The 16,107-nt window shown below is 39.7% G+C and overlaps 1 protein-coding gene across 1 annotated transcript in view; it reads left to right on the plus strand.

Annotated features, from left to right (window-relative positions):
* Window positions 1-16,107, plus strand: part of rngtt (RNA guanylyltransferase and 5'-phosphatase) — a 171,725-nt gene that overhangs the window by 111,016 nt on the left and 44,602 nt on the right. The window contains exon 12 of the mRNA XM_006626151.3: window positions 4,598-4,666. Within this exon, the coding sequence (XP_006626214.2) occupies window positions 4,598-4,666 (69 nt within the window). The remainder of the gene's footprint in view (window positions 1-4,597; window positions 4,667-16,107) is intronic.

The following is a 16,107-nucleotide window of genomic DNA, read 5'->3' on the forward strand; positions in this document are numbered from 1 at the left end:
AACTTTAAAATGTGATTGATTTTACAGAGAACAGAATGATCCAAAGAATGCTGCGCAGAGCAGATTTGTCTATGGGCACACGACTCCTGGATTTTCCTCACCGTTTGCCACCTATCACTAACAATCACCACATCACATTTCACTTGAACTCGATAAACATTCACAAGTGTAATGTAACAGGACATTTATAAACCATGCTGTATAACACATTTACAGTGTGCATATTTAAAATAGTTTGTAATGTGTGTAATCGTTTTTATTTGGGAGTTCAGTTGCCTGGTTTGGAGTGGACTTGGACTTTTCATGCACTCTTATCGGAAAGTGGATCTTAAATGCCACGTTTTTGATTTATGATGATGATGATTGCGATCATTTTTCAGTAACATGTTTGCCACACAGCTCGAGAACTGCCTTCTGTCGGCAATGCTGAACAGGCTGAATTTTTTTAAGCTTCCCAGCCAAGTTGTGGAAGCCGTGGAAGAAGAACTTTCAGAACGTTTAAGAGGAGGTCATTTATGTAGCCATCACAAGTGATGTACAGGTATGCACTTTTTTTAAAGTGCACATTTGTAATGAAAAAAACGAATAAAGACAATCCAGTCTGTGCCCGGCCAAGGTCTTTACTTGAATCTGCTAGAAACTATGTGGCGCGTCTTAAACAAATTGCTGTCTGTCCCCAATTCACAGTCAGCTTAGCGCAAACGAAGGTGCTCTCATCAATAGAACAAGTATGTAATCAGCATATTTTAGTTTTTGATTTTCCCAGGCGGTTCTTTTGAGACTGAACTCGTTTTCATTCATGAAAACATTCAGTTTGAACGTGCAGTTTTGAATGAAAATATATAAGGATGCAATGCTGAGAGTGAATTTCTAGTTCAGCAGAATGGGGCCTCCTTGGAAGGGGGTGAAAACATTTCGCAAGGCGCTGCACATACTCTACCATTGCTTCTTTGAAGGGGTGGCTGATGCGATCCTCAGACCAGTTAGCTACTAGCAACCCAGTGGGCTAGATGGGTTGAATGGTGTCAGCTCTTTTGTAGATTTACTTATCTACTGCCACACTGCAAATCTAGAAAACTGGTCCTCTCTGTACGGCCTGTTTTGACTGAAGAGAACCTCTCCACAGAGGTATTTGCACTGACGCATTCGGGTGCACCTCACTTATTACAACCTCGTGTTGAAAGCGGGCTTTGGACTGCGTGCAGCACAGGGCAAAAACATTCTTGCTCTGTACAGTAGGCAGCATCCTGCAATTTAGCCTTCCAGCCTTGACTGTGATGTAGTTACTCCTTCTGAAATTCGGCACAGTTTTCAGCTCAGACAGGGATGCAGCTGGTGTTTGAAGTGGGTGCTGAATCAGTAAGAACCAAGTGGTGATAATAAGCAAGCGAGACCTTTCTTTAATTACCCAAGCTTGAAAGGCGAGCACGGCTGTTCCAAAATGCATGTCTGTTCCCACTTACTGAACACCTGTGGCTGGTTCATTTTTCGAACATGTTCGTTTTTACTGTCCCTTTCAAATAAACAACACCTCTTTAAATCTAACATGTACTTACGGGTGCATGTTCTTTCGGTGTTCTTTTTGTGCACATTACTGACCAGTTCATCTGTGTCATGGACAAAGGCAGTACATGGGCTTACTAAGTTATTAGAGGGATCAAATCATTTTCATTTTTAAATGGTTTTGTTGTCGCTGATTATAAGATTTAGACCTGAATTTGAATGCCCGACCTGCGCTAAGCTGCATCTCACTGTTTGAAAACTGCACAAAATTCTGTCAGGAACAAATGCTGCATAGTCTGTTCCTAACTTGATATACCTGGAGTGATACCTCAGGCTGCAATGCTGAGAGTGAATTTCTGCTCCTATAGCTTGTGCTGACAGTTGAGCTCTTTTTCTTCTCTGAAGGGCAGTCTGCAAAGCAGGGCATCACGGCAACAGAGTACAAGCACCTGACCGCCTACATTTTTGAGCCCTCATCTCTGGATAAAAAAATATCCCTTGGGCGCATTTTCAGCTGGTACAGAGTTTGATTTTGTGGAGAGGAACATTAACTCTCAGATAAAGGAGCAGCCCAAATGACATTGTTTCATTCTAGAGAAATAAGATCCAAGTTGGATCTTCATGCAACTGGTAAGCAGCTGACAGGAGAATGCCAGAAGGGCTTCTCAGCTCTGGGCAGAATGCCTCATTGACAACAGCTGATCGTGTGCCTATGGAGTGTTTTCTGATGCAACTGGTGGGCTTGCTAGAACCCCTCGTTGTGTTGCTGGAGTGAATTTCTTCACACAAGTGTCCAATTGGCATCTGTGATAACTGAAATATTGTGCAGCGGGCTTATTGCATTTGCAATTCTTAAATTTTATTTTGTGATGCACGTACCTCTTTGAAAAGCCAGGAAATTAAAACAAAACAACCTTTGCAGCCGCCCGCGGAAAAGTCCGTTTACTTTCAGAGCTGTGAGGCAACCTGCAGAATATGAAAGCCTGCATTCCAGCATATTCTGTGGAAGCTCGTAGCAGAAATATCATTTCTGTTCTGCGGATTCTGATTTAAGGTGCTGACCTTGACATGAATGAGTTCCTGGCTTTGCTTTATCTCAGAGGCGTTTCAGAATAAACAAAAAGTAAAGGCAGTTAGTGAAGCCTGTTGTTTGTTTGTTCTGGTTTGTGCCTCTTCCCTGTACCCGTATATATCTTTCACCACATACTAACCTTTGAGAGCAGAGCACATCAGGAGACATGCAGACAGCAACTGAGTAAGCCTGATACTGTAAGTGGAATTCTGGGGCCTATGTTTAAGTTGTGAAATATCACTCTTGAAAAACAATGATAGCTCTTGGTAAAGAGTACAGTTTATTGCCATATGTCCATGTTAGAATTCTTATTAACACTGATCTCTCAGGACATACAGTACACAGTACAGCAGACAACACCACACAGCGTAAATTATATAGTTAAGTGAGATACCACTGTTGCACAGAAATGAAAACAGATGGAAAATTTTCTTTCTGTGTACTAAATACTATAGAATGACCGGTGAATAGATGTTGTCCATCTTTCAAATGTCTTCTTTCAGCTCAGGACCTGAATAACCAAGTTATCTTTAGCACCAAGAATATTTTTAACTTGATGCTGTCACACATTTAGAGATAAGCAAACAGCATTTGATCTATATGTATATTTTCTTGTTTTGTAAAAGAAAAAGGAAAAGTCCCATAATGTGCATTACAGTACATCAAAGTAATTAAACACTACTGCTGAAGTAAAAGGACTGTGGTCAGTAAATACTGTAGGTTATTGTGAAGATCCATCATACTCGTGCAGGTGTTTGTAGCTCTTTGATCCATTAAGTAATAACTTGAAAGATTCTGTTCATTTGGCACGCACGCACACGACATGGTGATTTTCATCACACAGTCTCTTTTATCTCTGTTGTGGATAGGTCCTCTGTAAATGTTCCACATCTTCTTTATTTCCAGGGTTCAGCTGGGACTGTGGTCTTTTAGTTGTGTGTTATTTTCTTTTTAAAGTGGATTAGCCACTTGTTTTCTACCCATTCCAGTGTGAAGCTGACAGTTCTTTAGCAGTGGATCTGCTCTGCTAGGAAGAGAAAGAGCAGTACGTCCATCGGACAAGCCCGCTTGTCAGAGCCCCTTAGACTTGGCCACTGCAGGCCCTTAGAGAACAGCCCTGATCGCAGGGCATCTCTGCACGGTGTCACTGCATTGTCACAGGTGCTGAGTTGTTCCAGGATTCGCTGTTGTGCAGCATGCATGTGGAAGTCCATCTTATCTCCAGGGGAATGCCAGTCCCAATCGACTTGCAATTTTGTTTTTGCTCAGCCACAAAACAGTGATGTCCGGACAATAGGGCTCAACCTATGTAGAAGCACTTACATTTTCATGCGTCATTGTATAGTAGTTTATCGCAGAACCTCATGCGTCTGACTTTGTGGAAATCGCTGTCCTAGAAATGTTTAAGTACTGTACCTTGCATCCCACTTAAAAGAATCACATTTATCCTTGACTATTGTATTTCTTTTAAGCAGCTGAGTCTTAAAAGCAGACTTACAAAGTATGAGTGAAATTGATATATTTTTTCCACTTTGTTTCCTTTAGCATTGCTAACTTACTTTGATTTCAAACATGTTTAACTTGGATGAAGATCATGCCCAACTTAAAAGAACATCCGTCTCTTCGGCTTTCATCTGCTGAAAGCGTTTCTTACATCTACCATGTGGACGTAGACATAAACAGCACAGTTTTTTTCAGAATAGGAATTACTCTGTACTTTACATGCTTGGTGCTTAATGCAGCTAGATATTTGATCAGATTCAAACGTTATTAGCTAATTATGCATCATTGCACTCAATTCAGTATCATATTACACAGAGAGGTTATGTCAAGAGAAGTGACACAGCAGATAGTTTCTTAGAAGAAGGGTATATAAACGAGGTCAATGTAGAAATAATTTTGCCCCAGTGCTTTTGGTCACTGTAAGTGGCTGATTCTCGTAGAAATATTAATTCTAAGTGAACAGTATGCATGGGAACGTAATCATTTTTCAACTAAGCCTGTTCTGCTTTCTTTTTTTAGCTCCTGGAAGGAAGTTTTACCTCTCAAGTTAGTCATGAAGTAGACGGTCTTATTTTTCAGCCTGTAGGGGTAAGTATCGTTATATTATTCTGACATTAATCTAGTAAATGACAGCTCTCCATTTCTCAAAAAACATGATTGTCTGTTACAGATGTTTGTATGAGCAATTCACATTTGTGCACTAATTCACATTGAGGCTTTTTACATGCACTGTAGTCCCCGTACTGGATTGACAAGTATTGATTGTTTCCATTGGTTTCATTCTGTATCTCAGTCTTTTATCATTCTTAATTTATTCTTCCATGTATAGACACAAATATGTGTGCTAAGTGTTCTCCTGGTTTCATGTCATTCAGTACGAAAGAACTACCAAGTAAATGCCGAGCTCCGGGATCAGTGGATGTGACCAGCTTCTCATAATGAAAACCCTTTCTACAGTGTGTTCCTGAATAAGAACGTTTTGTTATTAGTCGGAGGAAAATGGCATTTAAATCCTGTTTTAAAGAAATAATAAGAGTTTGGAATTTACATTAGTAGAATCTAAAGTAGTAAAGAAATTTCGGTAACCATTCTAAATTTTTCTGAAAGAACTTCCCATCATCACTCCATCATTAATGATTTCTAATATAGATCATTAATTATTCCAAGATGCCTCAGCTTAACTTAAATGTGCTCATTAATTTAGTGGGAATAACAATCTTAAAAACACTGAGCAGTGAATTTAATTTGAAAACCTTTGATATGCCAATTAAAGGGGACCTGCAGTCCAAATTTCTCAGACCGGTTATTAAATCTCAGTAACAAAATAAATTCATTGATAGTGTAGAAAAAATCACAGATTTTCAATTAAGCACAAAATCGTGAACGTTTTGAAAGTATTGTAAGTGGCCATGTTGTCGCAAACTCCTTTGAATTGTGATGTGAAGCGGCCCTTCCTGCTCACTAGTCCCTGTGATAACTATTGTACTGCGAAGTACAAGCAAATAAGTACAGGTTTGTGGACATTTCACCGCAGAAATGTTCCGACGTGGTCTGCATGCAGAGTTAACAAGTAAGTAGTATTTGTCAGCGAAAATGTCTCAAAGCCGAGAGCAGTATTTCTATTAAATTTAAAGAGATGTATTCACAAGCCTGACTGTTCACAATGTAACAGGGCCCTGTAACCTCATCAGAGATTTTGTTGCCTTGTTCTGAGTTGCAGAACATGGTGCTTCGCATACCTGGAAATGTTGTCTATTTTCTGATGTACATTGGAGGTTTTGCAAGTTTCTGTGTACATTTTACTTTCATCATGATTTGAAATGCACCCATCAACTTACTGTTGATTCTTTCTAACCACGAAATATAAAAATAGCATTGCAGTTCCCCTAAAAAACGTTGTCACGCTGACTTTTACACTGAAGGAGTCATGAATATAGGCACCTTCTTCCTTAACAATGGTATTATGCATGTTTATTAAATGGGATCAATGTTGTTTTCAGAATCTATGACCATTTCACAGTGATATATTTTATGTTTAAATAGTTATGATAAAATCAAGATATAGGGTTCGTTCATTATTTCTGTAACTCTTGAGAAGTTCCTGGAGATGTAGAAATACATATTCACGATTAATCAATACATGAAGACACATACAAACAGTATATAAAGACAGTAAATGTGTATTTAAACTCTGAATTAATATATCTGTGATTTCAAATAAAGGAAAGGAGAACAATACTGACAGCCAGAGCTGAGAGACAAATGTGTTTTAATTTCATACAGCTACAGTGTTTCCTTGCCTTGGAGCTACCTGAATAATAATTTAAAACATGCTGAACATTGCTGTGATGGAGGTGTTGTTTAGATAAATTCTCTGATTATAGTGCTTTCTTTGAAATTATCTTTCTTTCTGCAAAAGGTGATCATCATGCTTTCTCTTCCAAATTTTGTTGCATCTTTGTTTTCTAGTTATTGATTTGAAACCTGCTTTTTAAACGGCAGGACAAGCTTTAAAGCCTGATGGGGGGAGTGAAGAAAGTCGAGCGGCTCTCTTCTGAAAGCATGAGATTCTGGAAGTGAAATAGATAAATTAGGGAGGATTTTCTTGTCAGGGCATTTGAGCAGCAGCCGTTGAACGAAAAAGAGAATATTATGATGTCGAATTACGGCTTCATCACAATGCCAGGGAAACTGCACGTGTGAAATAGTCCAAAGCTGTGTTACATGGGGTTTGCAATCCCAGCATTGCTGCTGATCAAATGATGCTCTAAAGTGTAAAGCTCAAGAGATCTTTGTGTTCTCCATGCATAGCAGGCACTGGGACTCAGCCCATGTAGTTTTCTGCTTTTTGCTTTTAAATGAAATCTCCAGTTGGCTTTGGCTTTGATCCCACCCAGTTTGGAGCTGCCGAATCCGAAACGAGAGCGATTGATCCGTTGTTGGCGTGGCTGGACACTCCCCCTCCTGCCTGACCCGCCCAGGAGAGGTGGCAGAGGGGTCTTGTCTGCGTCATTGTGAGAGTGGCAGCCCTCATCGATATAGACCAGAGGCACCTGAACACTTCGCAGGTCATAGCGTTTGCTGTTGTGTGGCGTGCTTGGCTCAGTGGCCGATCCAGTCTATTGCAGATACTTTTTCGATCGCTGCTGGGGGAATCCTAGTCACAGCTGGGTAAAGACACAGCCGAGATTCAAACACTGTCTGGGCTGTAAGGCTCTGCTCCTGTGCTCTGTGCACACGCCTCGACTGGTTCTATCTTTGCATAGATCATTTCTCTTAATCAGAAGGCACCTTTGTATGATTTTATGCAGTGATTGGGAAGAATCTGATGTCATCGACAGAGGATTAATCTCCCCCCATTGAAAAAGGGGAGAATGCCAAATAATAAATTAGTCAGGGTCAGTGTTAATTCAGTGATGAGCTTTTCTGACTGAACACTTTTTTGAACACAAGGTTTGTGTCAGCTAGTAGATTTTGTTATTTTGTATTAACATAAAATAGAAGATAACTCATTAATTCAAGGTACCCATCTTGTATGTCTGTGTTTGAGACGTAGATATTGTGAAGTGTCAAAAAGTGGATAAGCACCTCTAAAATGCAATTGTGAAAGAAATCATATAATTTTAACTCAATATAATCAGCTCATTTTCTGCAAAGACAGGAATGAACGCTAGTTTGTAATTCTTTTTAAATCAGAATAGGTCCCAAGCAAGGCCACAGGAGCTGTAATGGCAGTAAAGGAATTGTAGTTTTTTTTACCAATGACTTAAAGTTATAATTGGAAAATGTTAAAAGCGTTATAGTTTATCTGTTTACAGCAGTCCTAAGATGCAAAAGAATTTGTCAATTCATGCAAATGCAAGCGGACCCATCCGTAATGCAATTACACTTTATAAACCGAGAGCACCTCTTTCACCAGCCTAATTGGTCATTTAGTATTAGAATTAATCATTTAGTATTGCTGTCATTTAAATTATTAAAATCAGTGTGCTTGTTACTACCCTCATTTCCATAAATTACACAGTCATGTGTTTCAGTGTTTGCATATTTAGTGAGCTTCTTTTGAAAGACTGAATTTTGATTTTCAGAAGACATGACTGTATAGACTACAATAAGTGGTTTAGTATAAGTTCTTTTTCTCATTCACACAGTTTGTAGAAATATCGTCCTTGCTTTCTGTGTGTCTGGAGAGGAATCTTGTGTTTCTCAGAGAAGCAGCCTGAACATGTGAGCACACAGCCTGTGCCTAATTAACGAAGATGAAGAGCCGGGCACACTGATGATAGACTTTTCTGCATCTGACTTCATTGATTATGTGATGAACAAAGCCAAAGGACACATATCTGAGCCCAAACTGCAGTTTCTTCAATATTTCAGTGGTTTTAAAATTTAAAAAAGTTAGCAAAATGTCTTTAGGGGTGTTTTTCTCTGGCCTTCAGGTTTTAACACGAGTCTAGTCAGCATAGCTTTGGGTGATGAATAATTCCTAGGAAATTTTAAAAAATCCTCTCAGGCTCTGAAAGAAAATGCTCTGTATATAAAGTCAAACAGGGTGCATTTGTCTGTGTTTTTTCACTTGGGAAGACTTTTTCCGAATTTGAGATGAGCTCAGAGTGCAGACTTTTCTTCAGAGCATTTTTGAACATGATTGCACCTAAGAAAATTGCATCTGGTGCAGACAAAAAGTGTTCATGGAATGGCATTGTGTACTCTTTCTGTTCTGCTTCTGGTTTGTTGTTAAAAAAGTCCATTCCCCCCAAAAAATTGGCATCATTAAGTTGAACCACAATAACCGCATTTTCGCTGTATTGATCAATATCCGTGTATGCAATCTTGTAACCTAATTTTAGTATAAGCAGTATATAAGAGTATCTTGTAGTAGTTCAGGTGGGGAGCTGCGTCAGAATGCGTAGGCTGCAAAGGAACAAGTAATGGGTTTATTCCATACTGAAAAGAGAAGAAAACACGTTTCAGCTGTGGAGCCTGACTGTGAAGATTCCACGGCCGAAACGTGTTTTCTTTCTTCTTTTTTTCAACATGGAATAAACCTATTACTTGTTCCTTATAAGAGTATCTTACTTGAAATGGCTATTGAGAAGTGAAGACTCTTTCCTACAGTATGCTACGGTCACCCACAAAGCATTTGTTGTGTTCGTTAATTAAGCCACTTAAAGACGGGGACGTTATTGTTTGACTCAACCAGCGAGACATTTGCATCCTTCCCATACAGTTGTGAGGCTTAAATACAGCAGTGCCTGTACTTTCCTAGAAAGTCCCAACAGTTTGAAATGAAATGCCGTCTCGTCCAACTATTCTCCGGCTGAAATAAATCCGCTTTAATTATTTTAATTATTTTTTTTTTGCACGACACAAGGGGAAGCTGAAGGACACGGCTTCTGTCCACAGCCGAGAGCACAACTCCGGTAGAGATGTCCGGTGACAGTACGAGACTGGAGAGCCAGCCAGGACTTCCCAGAAGTGGGGCTCGGTTAACCGCAGTTCTGGCACGGTTTATAAAAAAAATAATTAATTTTTACTCTGTATCGTTGTTACGTTGGTCGTTACATCATCTTGTGTTTACGAAGGAGTTGCCCAAAACACAAACCCAACCCGTGGCCTGAACTCCACGCGTTAGATTAAGGTTAGGGCTACGAAGAATTATTGAGAACTCTTTAGGTCATTAGTAATAGAGTATTGATAACTAGTTTACAGATCGTTTCAAGGGAGCTGAATTTTAAACTTTTCTTCTGCTTTCACCCCTTCTCCTCTCTTCCTGCAATTCCTGAGCTTATTCTTTCCCTCTGCCACAAGCAAGGAAGGCTCTGCAGATGAAGGGTTTTTTTGCTCTTTTATTTTACCATTTAGTAGCAAAATAAGGACCTTACTCCAGCTAAAGGACATTATGATGAAACGGTGTGCACTAAATTGACAATAGTATGGAATTGGATTAGGTCCTACCGATGATTAATTATAAGATGTAGTTCTGAAGAAAATGTTTTGCCGAAGTGCGTCAGGCCCTCTCACCTGGAGTGTGAAATAGGAAAAATCCCATAACAGCTCCTAATGGATGCTCATTGCGCACATTGGAACTGAATTATTGCTGTCATCTCATTAATGGTTTTGTAAGTGTGAGGAAATCTCGTCATTTGCTCTGAGGCACCTCCCACTCTCAGTGTTCACACGCACATCCGCGCACTTTGGAACTGACCCATTTGCTCGTGTTGTCATGATACAGCTGCGACGTTCACACTTTGTGATTCCCAGAATTTGAACTTTTTCATTGAAAATGTAGGACTCTTCGGAACATTTGTTAATTTTGTACTTTTGCTGTGTTCTGTAACTACAGCCTCGATACTATGACATACGGCCACTGTGCAGTCGTGGCCACAATTGTTTTCAGTTAAAGGTCCACCTTTAACTTTAAGCCTCTCACATGCGTTTTCTTTTTTCAGATTAAACAGGTTTATTTAGAATAATCCTTCTAATATCAATATCAGGAGTACTTAAGGAAATTTTACAACTAATGACCTAATGAATCAAATCAAGCTTACCTGCATTATATCAGTGTTTATTGGCATCAAAGAGGTCTAAATGCTGAAGATGCTCCACTGTTATGGAGTGGTAATTCGGGATCCATAACTGGGTGGTTGTGGATTTATATCCCTGATAAAGCACTGCTGTTGTACCCTTGAGCAAGGCGACTCACCCAGTTCGCTCCAGTGAAATACTCAGCCATATAAATGGGTTTAAATATCAGTCACTTTGAATAAAAGCATCAGCCAAATTAATAATTTGTTCATAGATGTGAGATTCGTTGGTGTTAAAAAAACAAACATTGACATTCTTTACAATTTGATGTTGGCATTTTTGCTGTGCTAACATCTCCCTGCAAATAAGACTTGGATTGGATTAGAACAGTTTCTTCAAATGGCTTTGCTTCATTAATTTTGATTTGTTTTGCTTATAAAATTAACTATTTGCAGATGTACTTAATCACTGTAGCTGAAATCCTTGCCAACTGTTCTGCTAGGCAAATAATTGATTGTCTGATATAATTGTTCACATTAGTCACACATGGAAAAATGTAGAAAACGATGTGATAAATTGCATGTGAATTTTTAGACATTTGGGACTGGTTATCGTTGCAGCATAGATATAGTCATGGATCAGTATTTTAGTGTGTCAAGCTGTTCCAAGTGTGGAGAAATAGATTGCTGGAGTTGGAATTTCATATTCCAAAATGACATTGACAGTAAAACCACTTCCAAGAAATCTCAAGTTGGTGGTTTTAATTTACAATATATAATGCAGGTAATTAAAAAGTTTGCTGAAAATTAATCATTGTTATGTCATTGTAAAGGAATATCTATTTTGTACCACTATATACAATAATGTTTAGCATATAGCCTGCATTTAGATGTTAAAAATAAATGTACACACTACTGAGTGGAAAAGAAAATTGGAAATGGTACTAGTTCAGAAGATGAGTGTTTTTCATTTCCTGTAGGATACAGACAGTGAAAGACCCATGTACTGTAGAAGTGTTCGGTGAAGAACATGAGGTGGACAGTATTTCGGGAATAAGCAGTGATTCCCAAATTTTCTGAAACTCCAGTCAACTTTGGTGTCATTTAAAATATTGGCTTAAGGAGCCATTTAATTATTATTATATGTCTTGTGCATGTTTAATAATAGTGACGACGTGCAGGAGGGATATTTTTCCCTGCAGTGGTGGAATGCAATGCCTAATATTCTCATTATTTCAAAAACTGAGATATGTTGGCAGACAGTAATAATTGGATTTAGTTTTTCTAACGGTCATAATTCAGCCTCTAGTCTCTAACCTACTGTATAGTGGGTGCTTGAGAGAGTGATTACAATTGCTACCTAAGATTCCCCATTCATTCCACTCGTGAAGCAATTATTTAGTTCTGCTCCTTCTCCTGGCACATAATAGCAGTTTATTGTATTACTGCTGTGCTTTGTCACTGGATCTTTGATGGCCCAGTTGTCAAGTCCTAGGTTAAACAATTCAGGGGAAAGGCAGCACCTCTTCCAGCAGTGCCCAGGGTCACTATACACTATATATGGGCGGGGCGGTGGCTCTGTGGCTCAGGATCTGCATCTGTGGCTGGAAGGCTGCTGGTTCAAATCCCACGGCCGGCAGAGGAATCCTACTCCGTTGGGCCCCTGAGCAAGGCCCTTCACCCCAACTGCTCCAGGGGCGCCGTACAATGGCTGACCCTGCGCTCTGACCCCAAGCTTCTCTCCCTGTCTGTGTGTCTGTGTCTCCTTGGAGAAAAGCTGGGGTATGCGAAAAGACGAATTCCTAATGCAAGAAATTGTATAGGGCTAATAAAGAAACATTATTAACATTATTTATTATACTTGGGCATCAGTGTGGGAACTCTGGTCCAGTGAGAAGAGTCAAACCTGCTGGTCAATCGGCACCAGGTGTTCTTTAAAGGTCTCCCGTCTCTGCCGAGCCTTGCTTCGCTCGTGAGATCTGGAGAGGACAGTAGCAGCGTTGCTACGAAGTCTTGTGCTGAGGAATGAAGCCCGAAAGAACCGAGAGTTCAGAAGAGTGCAAATGACGTGTAGGTGCACAGGGAGATAAATGTTCACTGATGTAGCCAGGAGCCAAATCATTTAAGCCTTTAAAGATGAGCAGCGGCATTTATAATTTTATTCTAAGTCCACAGAGAGCCACAGCAAGGATGCTACTGTATAGCACAAGAGAAACGTTCAGGCATTTTAGGAGCTGAGCAGCTGACTTCTCGACATTTTGCAACTTAAGAACACCTTTGTAAACACCAGCAAGCACTACATTACAGTAATCAGGCCTGACAGACCTGAGTGTGCAAAAGTGAAACAGAGGTTATCAGCGAGATCCTCTCCATTTTCTTTCAAATTGGACACAAACTGCTGGCTCTTGGCTGATAATCTAACCAAACAACCGCAGAAACCACAGGGATTTCACTTAAAACTGACTCACTGTACTCACTTCATCAGTTCAAAGTAAGATGTGTCGGTATAACTTTGTGTTTGAAATAGAGTCTGCTGTAAAAAAATGATTAAAAGGGAACATCTCAGGAGAGAATAGAATGTGTTACTGAATAATACCATTTTGTTGGCACATCTGATTTAAAGATCATAAAGCGCTGGAATTATGGAACTTTGTTCTCTTAGAAATCAACAGGAAGACTTCATTACAACAGCACCTCTTCAGAGATTCAGATGCTGAGGTTTGTTTGAACTTGAAATTTGAATGTAGAACTTATAGCAGGCTGAGAACAAAAAGAATAAAATAGAACAGAAACCGGGGGCTCAGGGTACACGTACAGGGGGAGAAAGAGCAGTCGAAACAGATTGCCAGTGTAGAATGTCAAGGGGTGTAAAAATGAAGCCATTCTGCTGTTAATGAGGCGAGACAATAGATCTTTCCAATCCAGGAAATATTATCCCGCTGTCCTGGTTATTGGCCTTGACTGGGCTTTCCATCAAAATGTCTGGCAAGTTATCACATGGGCTCATCCTTGATATACAACTGAGTACATCATAGAGCCCTTAGGGATATTTTTCAGGAACACGGACAACATGAAGATAGGAACTTCTCCTATCTGTGTGGATCTAGACTGTGCAAGTGGTTTAGTTTAAAGTATCCTGGACACCAACTTAAACTTATTGTGTATGAACAGCAAAATACGTGTTTGGTAAAACTTTATCAGGAAAATGTCCATTGTGTTGTAGATCTCCACTGAGATTTTGCAGACAGCAAAAAAAAAAGTAAGTCAGCTCATTATGCTGATGAATGTGTTTCGTCAACAGGGCCTCTGCCGTGAGGGTTCTAGGCTGTAAGCTTTACATTTGCAACATATGCTTTGCGCCAGGTTCCAGATGTTATTTTGTAGAGTTCTGTCCCAGTTCCCTCATAGAGCCTGGACAAGCATTTGCCTGTTCACTGGTCTCTGAGCCAGAGGAGCCCACATGTTAACCTACTGTAGCTTATACCACAGATGTTGGCTGGGGCTCACGTTTGGCTAACGGGACGTTTTGAGCAGAACTCATGTTTCCTCTCACGAGAAAGCCAATGCTGTGCGAGTGGGGTGAGGGCCTGCGTTGTCCTACTGGAATATTGTCAGGTCAGGACGAGCCACAGGAAGGGCTGCAGGTGAAGTCCCGGAACGTAACCATCATAGCGCTGGGCAGTCGGGTTCACATCTGTCAGTACATTTAGAGTATTGCCCTGCCCATCTGCACCATACCTGCTGGTGTGTCATAAAGGTTTGATTCATAGTTAAAGCCGATAAGAACATCTTGATGAGTTGTTCCAATATACTGATTTGACAAAAGTGGGTTTTTTTTTTATAAGCACTAGGGCCTTCTGCATTCCTCTGTCGTTATCACCAGGCCTGTTTTCCAGCAGGTTCAACCACCCATGCCTAATGAACTCTCTGACTAATGTGCTGCTTTAGTGGTTATGCAACAGGCAGTCACTCTAGTGCCTCATAGTCATGAATGAACAATTAATCAGAAGGGCACCAAGAACATTTTATCAATACCAAAAATCATATGCTTGATTCATCAAAAGACATAAATGCATAATGATGTTTCATTTAACTTAATTTCATAAGAAGTGAAAACAAAAGCATGGCTGGAATTGTTTCAGATAAAATTCCTCTTTTATTGTGCATCTTCTCAGCACCTTCACAGCAATGGCTGTGTGGCCTGTTATCAGTTTTCCTGCATGCAGACGGAGATTTATAGCGCTTGTAACGCTCAGTTCTAGACAAAAATTAAAGCAAAATCCCATGAAATGAATGTTGAGCTTAATTGGTTTTCAGAAACATTGATTGATTTAGAACAGGAAAGCAGCTTGTCTGGTTTTCTATTATGGCCTTTTAACTTTCATGTTGCAGAAAACATGGTTAAAATTTAAAATGATAACATTCAATTAATGCTCCATCATCGAAGCGCATCCAAAATGCAGGTACTGCTAGTCGACGTGCTGCACATATAAAACTTTACACTTGAAAGGTGTCCATCTTCAGTTTAATCAAAGGAAGCTGAAATAGAGAGCAGAAGCTCTGGAAAAACCTTAAATTGTTCTCTGGCCAGCCTCAGACAAGTTATCTTACCAAGGCAATCAGAGACTTGTACCAACCCCTTGTCCTGAGTTCTTAAGACTGATTGCAAAGGTCCCCAGTGTCAGGAACAGAGATTAAGCAGACTGGTACTTATGTGAATTTAATTCCGAATAAAAGGGGAAAATTCAATCCATAATGCTTTAATGTGTCAGAAACAAAGAAGAGGTCTGAGAGGATGCCAGTCTTTTCTGCGAAAAAGGAAAGGCCATTTTTTTTCCTTTACCCAAACAGCCCCTGTCTGCTTTATGGAGCTGGATGAAAAAAAGATTTCCAGTACTTTTGAGTGCTTCCATCAGAATGAATTTGTGATCGGTACCTGCAAATTGTATTGTTTTGGTTGTTGATACAGAATTATGGTGATCTCAATGAAATTGAGATATAATTGCAATAAAATTTCCAAATTTTTCCTTGATTATTGTTTATTTCGGTTCAATTTTTTTTTTTGGTTTGTCTCCACATTTTGAACAGATTATTGCCCTGGGAAATATTTTTACAGGGGAAAAATACAAGGATTAATCACAGAACATAATGTACTTGCTACAGATGGGTGCATATCAAATCAGTGTGTGTTCCAGATGGTGTGCTTTGTATAGTGTGCCGAATGCAATACATCCCAACATGTACTATATTTATTTATTTTTTTAAAGATTAAAATGCACTTAAGTCCAAATTGCTTTGGAATTGCATGATACCATTAGGAAGGCACTGTGTCTTTGGCAACACTATGGTACAGACCTGGTAGATAAATATGTGAAAGGTTCCAGAACAGAGGCTGCCGTTTGGCCCATATCGTCAAATATGCAGTAATATGACGGCTTTTAATCTCACATTGTTATTGTATAAATTGGTACACAAATCCTGAAGAAAGAGTGACAGGAACGT

Source organism: Lepisosteus oculatus, chromosome 2 (genome assembly GCF_040954835.1).
Source record: "Lepisosteus oculatus isolate fLepOcu1 chromosome 2, fLepOcu1.hap2, whole genome shotgun sequence".
Lineage (NCBI taxonomy): Eukaryota > Metazoa > Chordata > Actinopteri > Semionotiformes > Lepisosteidae > Lepisosteus > Lepisosteus oculatus.